We start from the raw sequence: 10,089 nt of genomic DNA, 5'->3' as shown, positions 1-10,089 counted from the left end.
ATAAAAAAAGTACCAAAAAAAAAAATTAGCAGGTCAGCAAAACTGGAGTGTTTATTGTTGTTTATATGTTGTGTACTTGGAAGGAGATAAAGGTGATAAAGGGGAAGAACTTGAGAGAGGAACAAGGGATATGATGTAAAGCTAACAATACAGTTGGGACTGAGTGGTGGTACCCGTTTGTCAGCCCTGTGCCTGATCACCACAGTTTGGACCAGGAGGATGAACCCACTGTTTTCACAGTGTTCATGCCTGGGTTACTTCCACAGCCAGGAGGGACTGGTTATGTTTTTCCTTGACGTTGATGAAGGACTACTGGAAGTCCCCTTCTTAACGTTTCCAAGGGAATACCTGGAGGTCGCCACCTAATGTCATTCCTTCCTAACTCCTTAACATAGCCAAATGTTTGTTTCACACATGGGAAATTCTGCTCAGTACAGCATTGTATCTGAGACAAATGCTTTGTAGTTAATAAAAAAAGTCTGTATGCAAAGCCAGGATATTTTTGTGTTAACACCTATAACCACCAATTATCATTCCAAAATAAAGCCTGGAACTACTCAGGTAAAGTCAAGATGAAGTCATACTCACTAGCATAGACAAATGGATAAACAATATCATTACTATTGATGTCATAATGCAGAATAATGAAGGCAATACAAATCAAGATAAATTAAAGCAACTTTTTAATGCCTAATCGTCCTTTAGTCCAGTTTTGATTTCACAATCTTGCGTAAATCTTGTAAAAAATAATTAAGAACTATAAATTAAAATGTTCCTATTTTTGTTTGTGACAATTTTCAAAACCAGATAGTTTTCCCTTGGCTATTTCCTTCTCTCAAATGAAATCAAACACAAATCTCGAAGCCTAGTGTTACTTTATGCTTTTGTCAAATAAACGTTTTGATCCAATCAATCATATCCTTTCTAGCTTCTTCAATATAAGGTTTATCCTCAGGTTTCATATCTTCTGGCTTCAATTGTGCAAACCCATGAACTTGTCCAGGATAAACTTTAATTTTATACACCACTCTACAGTACTGTTTCAGCTTCTCCTCCAATAAGGTGATCTGTAAAAGAAAGAATTTTTCCATTATCTTGTGGTTTGGGGTTTCTTTTAAGGTTGCCAAACGCCTTTTTGTCTTTTCTCAACTGTAACACTTGAAGCAGATTCTGTTGCTTAACAGGTGAGAAAACCCCTCTTTGAAATATAAGACTGAAACATTTTTTAAAAGTATGTATGAGTCTCAGAACCTCAACCGTTACTGCAAAGATGGTTTGGTAAACGCCATTGCCGTAAAGAAACAGGTGCGTTTCTATTCAGAGACTTAGGCTTGTAACCTAATTTTAAGCTCTGATCTTGAGAGGACATATTCCCTCAGTGACTCCTAGTCCAAAATATTTTGATAGGCTTAGTAACAGTTTAAGAAAACACAGGTTTTGGTTTTTTTATTTTACTGTATGACAAAAAGACACTGCTCCTGCACAATCTTCTTGCAAGCACACACATGCTTACACATGGAGTACTAATCATATGATTGTGTACCTGTATACATGTGTAGACACATTTTTGTGCTCATTTCCATTAACAACTCAGAAAATAGGAGAATGAGCACTTATTTTGCCCCTGCAAGCTTAATTCTACCCATTGTGCAGATTAGAGACAGTACTGTAATTTATTTCATGTTCACTTTTTTTTTTCCCCACGGAACCCTTTATTTCTCACTGCAGAAAGCAATGTATTAAAGAATTTTTTTAAATGCAGGACTTTTTTCTTACACAATCTGCCCAGGTAGCTCAGAGAGAAGGCTTCAGGAGAAAAAGGTATGGTTTCAATGTGTAACGCACGATGGAAAAAATGTATTTATGAAAATGTGCCCCGGGAAAAAGACATTCACCAGAAAAAAGAGGACAGGGAGTAAAGGAGTCATTTTCCTGTGCACAGGAGACATATTTGAGGTACAGATCAACATGCTGAATAACACAGAAGTAAATATTGGCTTCTGAATTCCCAGAGCACACTACCAGTTCCCCAGTTAGACCCTACGCCTACACAACAAAATATTCTAGGGGTGGTATGTTACCCTTGTCTCCAAAGAGAAAGAATTTATGCACAGAAGAGGGCACCAGTTTCCTACCCATATATTTATCCAGCCTCTCAGATGACGCTTATGGTAGGGGTTATATCAGAATATAGATGGCAGCCAGGAGTCAAAACAGAGTCCACAAGTTGTCATCATAGTACTTAAAATTCACACTCACTTTTCTGACACAGCTCATTTTGTCTTCTTGTACCAAAAGCAATTAGTCACTGTTCCGTATCATCAAAAAGTTCAGTTACAAGGCAGAAATTATCTTTTTCCATTCAAATGGAGAAAATTCAGTGGTTTAACTACCTGTTGTCTCAACCATAGCAGCAGTATCCCAGTTTTTGAGATGTTTGGCTCATACCAGTTGGATCTCCCTGACCAGTTTCACACTCTGCTTGTCCAGCCACTCAGAAACCAATGACTGTCCTTTACTGCATTTCTCACCTCTAAAAAGAAGCTTTGAATAACCTAAGCAAGATACGGGGGAAGTTGAAATATAAGCAGAACAATTCAGCCTGTCTGATTTTTCTTATTGGAAAATGGTTTCTAGCAAGCTAGGATTTCTGTGTAGGATAAAAGAACTACAGGAAAAGGAAAGTAATTTCCAGTGCAACTTACCTGATCATATGAAATAGTGTGGTCTTTCTCACCAAAAATAAAAAATGTTGGATTTAGTAAATTGTATCTTTCTTCGGAGTCCCTAATTATTCCTGTAGTGTATTTGAGAAACAGTCTGTTAGTGAGATTAACAGTCTTGGAAGACAAATGGCAAATTAAAAGACAAAATTTCTATTTAGGTTTACTTATTAAATACTTCTTTTAGGTCAGGACAGTTTCTATTCCGATTGAGAAAAAAAGCATTTGCAAATTATATTTCCCCACTCTCCAAGCACTAAAAAAAAATTAGAAAATTTTTGTGCAAGAGGAAACATTTTTTTCTGGTTTCCACCATTCCTAAATTTTGATACCAAGACAGCGTATTGCTGAAATAATGATAATTAAAATCTGCAACTCACCTTTGAGTTGAGTATTGTTGTAACAGAAATTGTTACAAAGCAGTAACTAGACTTACAAACTACACATAGTTGTTTGAGCCCATGTAAGATTCCATGTGTTCTACACTACCATAGAGGGACACCCCAGCGGTTAATTGAGGATTTTTCAGCATCAAGTGATGTACTGCCATTCCACCCCAGGAAAACCCAACGATACCAATCTTCTTTGCACCGCATTGTTCCTTTAGATACTTCAAGACAACATCAGCTTCCCTAAGACATATAAACAAAAGTAAACTAAGGAATCTATTGCAGAATCAGTACTTGACAATTTAAGAAGTAAATTAAAAGAGACACATTAATTTTTCTGCATCTGCACACCCAATCATTTAAAACAGAGAATACTTGAACACACATTTCAGGCTGGAGTGGTGGCTTCTGTTCTTAAATGGGAGTTAACATCTCTGGTCCTAGTTTAGGGAAGTACAGGTGTAGGTACTTAAATACTTACCTGGATTGTGACCTGCTCCTTTGTTTTCAAAATAAGCAAATTTTTAATTGAATCATTTTGTCTAGGACAGGACAACTAAAGGCAAAACGTATCTGCAAGTAGAACAACATCTTGCATTATGGACTGTAGGAATAGATAAGCTTCACTGTGCTATCTCTACAGAGTCCACCTATTATATAAAGATTTATCTTGATTATGTCGTTCCTGTTGCATGAGCTACTGTTAAAATATCCTACCAAACCCACATGCAATAATACTATGCTAAAGTAGCAATTACTCAAAATTAAATTGTCAGTAACTATAATGTTTAAAAAAACAGGTATTGCATGAGGTATAACGCAAAAAATATGAAAATTGTTTTTAATTGCTAACTTCTCAGGTCTCAATAGTTTTATCTTTTTTCATTATCTACAGAGTGTTTTTGAATTTTAAATGCAGACTGCATACACTAATAACTATATTTTCAAATATTTGGTATATTAGTGTGGTCATCACAGGTTTGGTTAGGCTGACAAAACAAGCAGTATGAGAGTGACATGAGGAGGAGATGGTATCCTAGGCCTGTAGCCAGGGAGTGCGCTGTGACTGGATGGGCTCTCTCGGATTCGGTTGGTTTGGAAGGGCACTAAGTCAGTCATGGGTATGGTGGATTCCTTGTGCTTTGAAAGAGCAACGGATCTGACCTCGAGGGCAGCTACAGGTGAACCCTCAAAAGACAGCATAGGCATGTCCTCGAGGTCTTAATTATTTAAGACAGTGCCCACATATCTGCTTACTCTTTGAAGTAGGATTTTTTACAGGTGCTAGTCATTCGTCTTTTCCAAAAATTTCAGTATCAGCTTCTGCAACTATATGGTCAAAAGCTTTGCTGAGAGATGTTGAATTTGGACTGGGACCACTGGGACCTCTTGAAAGATTCAGAAGAATACTTGCGGCTTACAAGATGATAGCTGAGTAATAGGGTCTCACTGCCTCATGATCATCTTCTGAAGTTTTAGGCTGTGGTGATAGATGCTGAAGAAACAGTAATGCCTTCCATAATTCAGGGAAGCCCTGTTACAGGCACTTCGAGGCTCTACAGATAGTGGGCCCTCTATTTCACGTTGAGGAAAGCAGTGTAGTTGATCAGGTGTATCAGGTTTTGGGCAGTCTGGCAAATTTTGATCTGGTGCTGCTCAGGAGAATATCGTCTACAGCTATCATTATCTACAAGGCAGAAAGCAAGATGGGCAAGTGACATCTGGCAGATAACATGTGGAAGAGTTTGCCTCCTTATCTTGAGGAACTGGAGGCAGAATCGGCACTTGTGGGTGAGAGTGCTGGATATTTCAGAGCCTGTGAAACACTGGCTGTGAGCCTGTGTGGCCAGTATAACACGGTTAGAAAAGGGCCCAGGAAAACAAGATGGGGACAATAAGCAGAGTAACAGATGGAGCAGGTGATCCTTTCCAAATCCCGGACAAGACAGTGCCCAGAACCACAGAAGAACCGCCCAGAATAAGCAACTGTGTGCATGCAGCCAGCTTGCCCTGCTGTGAGGGGCCACTTTTAACATTTCATACAAATTCCCCTCGTTTGCTGGATGCTCTTTAAAGTTCAAGTAAAAATATGTATCTTACTTGTCTACTTTCATAGGATCATGAGCTTTCATCCAGTCAGCAAAGTCAGCCCAGTGATCAGTAGTTTTCCAGGGGTCTGTCCCCTTGAAGAAGTCCGGGCAGATGGTTCTGTGTGAAACATGGAATCAAGTCAACTTTCACATCCAGGAGAATCTGTAGATGTCTGAATGTCTCCTAATGTCTTTTATACTCCAGTGTACACATCTGCATAGTTACTATCTGAACCATATTCTACTTATCCTGTTTGGCGGTCAGCAGAGCTAAAAGTATATGCCTTTCTATGGAAAAAAAACCCCACAAATAAAAACTCTCATTATTTCCTTAGACATACTTAATACAAAAGTAAGGGGATTAAGTAACCCTCCTGATTCTACATAAACATTTGTATATCTCTGCTAGTAAAAGCTATAAAGCAACTGTTCAAAAGGTTTGGTTCTGAATGTTTATCTTTTAATCACCCATGCTGCCACATAAGCACAAACACTGGCACTTTGTGACTCTCCTTGTGGCTTTGCGCTCAGGGAGCCATTTTTGGTGGGTCAATTTTAGTAGCTTTGGTGGCCTCGTGGGAACACTTTGTCCCTTTGAGGTTTCATTCGCTCAGACTGAAATGGTGTGGTTGCCCTATGCGTATGGGAAACCATATGCCACACTTAGCTTTGGGCCTGGTGACGTATCAGTGCATTTAAGAGGAAGACAGGAAAGACAATTGCTTACATGTATCCATGACCTGCAATCAAATCGACTATGTATCTAATGTCTGGGAACAGCCATCCAAATATATCGTGAATCACAATCACAGCTTTGTCTGTGAAAAAAGATGGTCTGCAAACATATGCCTTGATGTGCTCAATTTGTACTTCGTGTCCAAGGCACCCATATTGAGATCTTTCTCCAGTATTATATAGAAAAGGATCAGCCATTTGGAAACCTAAAAAAAGAGAGCAAGAAAGTCAACACAGATTATTAAGGGCAAATAAAGGCAAATACGATCTGCAGAAAGTAGTTCAATAACTTCTGCAAATAACATTGACATCCTTGTCTGAAAGGAAAAAGTAGAAAAAAGCAAAAGCAATGTTCCAGTGCAGAATGTCTCAACCCATTTTGTGTTATTAAGCTGAAAATGAAGAGAAATACCAAAAGCAAAGTTATAAAATTACAAAAAACCTGCGCATGTAGGTCCTGACTCTCATGTCACATTTGTTTTGCTCCCATGCCACTCCGTCTGCACTGGTGTGAAACAGTAAGGCTTCAGATGTCACTCTCACCCCAGGCATGGGGCCATCACGCCTGTCTTCATGGGGAATCCCATGCTGGTTTCTCTGAATTATGTGATGGGTAAGGACCACAGCACTCACCTGATAAAGAAAACTAAAGTTTTCAGCGCTTCTGTCAGTGCTGGCACCTGCTGGCTAACCTGAGCCTTCGGTAGCAGCATCACAGCTGTCTGGGAGCTGATGTATCAGGCGCAGTTGGTGAAGGACTGCAGTACGGATTTGTAAATTAGATTCTAATGCCTTGGGCCCATATGCCCTTGAAAGGGATTGCAAGAAAACAAGCAAATATGCAAATCTCATTCAAAATGTGTGAGAGTATTTGGGTTTGCCCCTTCTCCAAAAATAGCAATTACAGACAATGAGCCAGTAGCTGTGCTAGAGAGATTGAAGTCAAAAGTTGTTCTCTCTGCATCAGGAGCTTGGAATAGACTCTGTGCAAAAAGTAAAATGTGACCCTGTAATTAAAAGTAGTGTTATAATGCATCTATACAAAGAATCCAATTAACTCTGCAAGGGCAGTGTTAATAGTAGCATTTCCTAGCCATGTACTGACTTTGAAACTGTCCTTGAGGATGCAATACACACACCTGCATATACACGATGACTGTCTCTGCTTCATCATTTCTACATCAGCCTATTGTTTCTGTTTGCATTGTAACGTGTACTTCAGAAAACTATCTAGTCTTCATGGAAGTGAGGCAAATTCTGGTGAAAAATTATACTTTCATCAGCTCTCCATTAACCACAGCAGCGGAGAGTTATGTTTCACTGAGTAATGGGAAATTTTGCCTAGGCAATACAGACACACTTGGAACCAGACTGAAGAATAGAGAGTCGATGCCGCAGAGACTCACCATTTGCTTATGCCTTACACAGCACTTCCCAGCTTGCATGAGTAACACAGGCGCAATAACAGCATCCTGATTCTATATGCATTTAGACTGCCTTATACCCAAGATGATTGCCCTTCCCAATGTATAGTGCAGAGACACTGTTCTTCCTCATCCTCTCCCAACCCTGGGGCTGCTGTCACCAGATCTGGCAGGGCCAGCACTGAGTTTGAGCTTGATTACAGCTGTAATCCCTGGCTGATAGAGTGTGGCGTAGAGATACAGGAACTGGGCGAATGTGGCTCTGCAGCTAGAATCAAGTTGCTTCGAAAATAGCAATAGTGGGTGATCTCACATCGTGAGTAATCCTCTGTGCAGTTAACTGAGAGCCGATTACATTTGTTAATTGTTCTCCCACCTTTCTCAACATCTGAATGACAGGGTTGGTGCTAGGAAGCATAAAGTACCCTGATCTTCAGGACTGAATCCTACCTTGTTTTGGCATTATATGAAAGTGGAAGTTGTAACATGCCTGGGAGAGAATCTCCCGGTTTAAGCCCCCCACTATAGGCCTGAAAATGCTTGAGAGATGTCTGTTCAAGCAAAGGACAAATGAGCTTGTTGAAGTGCAAGAGACTGCCTGGAGAATTCCCAGGCACTCCCAAAGGTAACTAACACCACTGGCTTCTGAGATGGCAGCCACTATCTTGCTCCACTAAGGTCTTTTGTTCAGAAGGGCACAACCTATGGTGTCCCCTTCAAGGAAGTAGTGTTTAGGAGGCATTAAGCTTTGCAATAGTTGTGAAACAGCCTACTCCCAATCTGTTGGTTGCTTCCCATAAATCATTTCTTTGGCCTGTCTTGATTGATGCCTAGCCAGCTGGCTCTCCTCCAGGCACCAGGCTGCAGAGAGGAGAACGTCAGTAAATAGTCAGCCACACCTGAACTGCTTAGAAGTCTTTGATGGAATCCTGTTCAGTCAGAAGCTTTATTTGTTCCCGCCCGCTTCATCCCACGCAACATGGTGTGGCGAAGCAACGAGATAGGATACTTCCTACCTGTCCTGTCTCACCTCATTCCCTCTTCCCAACAATTTCAGCCATTACACTTTTCCTTTTCCCGCTTTCCCTGTGGCACGGTTCCCAGCAGGCAGCATCTCACCTTTGTGCCCCGCTTCTCATCGCTGAGCTCCAGCACAGAGGAGACACAGGGCTTGGTGGGAAGCTAGAGACAAGGGAAAAGCTGACTGCTGCTAACAGGGAAAAAAGACTGATAGCCGTGAGTCTGCTGTCACCCTTCTGCTCGTTAACAAAAGGCCGTCTTGTAGCCTCTCCTTCTCACCAGTGGTCCTGCTCTTCCTTGGATGTCTTGATACCATTCAGCTTTTGTGCAAGTAACACAAAAACTGAGGAGAGTTATTTATATCACAAGGCAAAGGTGGCAGGACAGTGGTAGGTAGTTGAGTAGTAGGACAGACCCGAACTACTACATTTTTAAAGAGCAACAAATCACATGGTTAAATCCTGCTGAGTCTTAGTTTTCAGTAGGAAAAAACAAGTCCCTTCTTGGAAGGTGAGGCTAAAAGCCTTTTAAAATCAATCAGGTAAAACAAGGGCAAATATAGTCCTACGGATAATCCCTACTTCTCAGAAAGGGAGTATGAGCATGTGATCTCAAAGTGCAGTGCTGTTTGGCAGGACCTTGGACTAGTAATGCCAAGATGTGACATCTCTGCCCTTTTCTTAGGTCCAGTGATAACATTTTAAACTCCAGCAATAATTAATTTCAATGGTAAGTGCTCCAATGGACCAAACGAGGAAAAGAATGGAAATTCATTGCCATAAGGGCAAAATAAATTACTGTGGTCCTTTAACGTGATCTTGCTACTGATGGACATAAAGTGGTTACCAGTGTCCTCAGAACTATTGCTGTGACACAGTTTACAGCAAGGACTCATAACAAAATCCAGTCTTTCCCAAAGGTGACAACCTTTATCTTCACCTTATCTGCTCCATAATACTTGTCTTTGTGCATTTTTTTTTACTAAAACCAAAATAAAAGTCTCTCTTTAAAGGACTGTTTTTTGCTGAATGTTTTGTGCCTTTTCAAAGAGCTGTATATAATTGCTTAGCCATTTCAGATTTCTCCCTTTCTGCACAGTTAAAAGTAGGCTTTCTCTGCTGCCAACTCAGTCTTTGTGGACCAGTTTGCCATCACATACCTGGAGTACAGGATCCTGTTTTAGCCCAGCTCACTTCTGCTCAGTGGGATACCAGCGAGATTTCTCTAAAAACAAAAAGAAGAAAACCAGTTCTGCTGACAGCTTTGCTCCTGCTGCTGCCCATCCAGTTCCCAGGTGCTCTTCAACTCTTCTGCAGCCTTTGGGATTGGGAGGTGAGGAGGAGAGGCTTAGCACAGGAGTCATCCTGAATGAAAGGGGTGGGGACAGATCATGCGGCGAGGCAGGGTGCAGCAGGCTCCACATCAGTTGCCTTTTACTCTACCTTTTATTTATTTATTATTTCAGGAGTTTAGAGAGCAAGATGCACCCGAAAGCTATACTGCATTTTTTTTTCCATCTCTCTAAATATGTGTAATTCCTAACAAAATAATATAGAGAAGTTGAAACAAGGCTGCTGAGTCTTATTATCAGCACACTTCCGTTTTCTGGGAAAATTTCCGTTCCAGACCTGTATACTACAAAGCAAATGATGTGTGTGATGGAGCCACTTAAGACACTGCAGAATCTTTAGACCTCAGCATTTATAGC

At 40.6% G+C, this 10,089-nt stretch overlaps 1 protein-coding gene across 1 annotated transcript; it reads right to left on the bottom strand.

Moving 5' to 3' along the window:
- Nucleotides 1-735: 735 nt before the first annotated feature.
- LOC141738382 (carboxymethylenebutenolidase homolog) lies at nucleotides 736-9,668 on the bottom strand. Its single transcript, XM_074573575.1, has 6 exons — nucleotides 9,541-9,668; nucleotides 5,930-6,143; nucleotides 5,213-5,320; nucleotides 3,213-3,355; nucleotides 2,706-2,797; nucleotides 736-1,067 (listed from the first exon to the last, which is right to left on the bottom strand). Exons 2-6 carry the CDS (start codon nucleotides 6,133-6,135, stop codon nucleotides 888-890), a joined length of 729 nt encoding a protein of 242 aa, XP_074429676.1. The 5' UTR covers nucleotides 6,136-6,143; nucleotides 9,541-9,668; the 3' UTR covers nucleotides 736-887.
- Nucleotides 9,669-10,089: the final 421 nt, after the last annotated feature.

This window comes from Larus michahellis, chromosome 2, assembly GCF_964199755.1.
Source record: "Larus michahellis chromosome 2, bLarMic1.1, whole genome shotgun sequence".
Taxonomy (NCBI): Eukaryota; Metazoa; Chordata; class Aves; order Charadriiformes; family Laridae; genus Larus; species Larus michahellis.
This window is presented reverse-complemented; position numbering and strand designations above follow the sequence as displayed.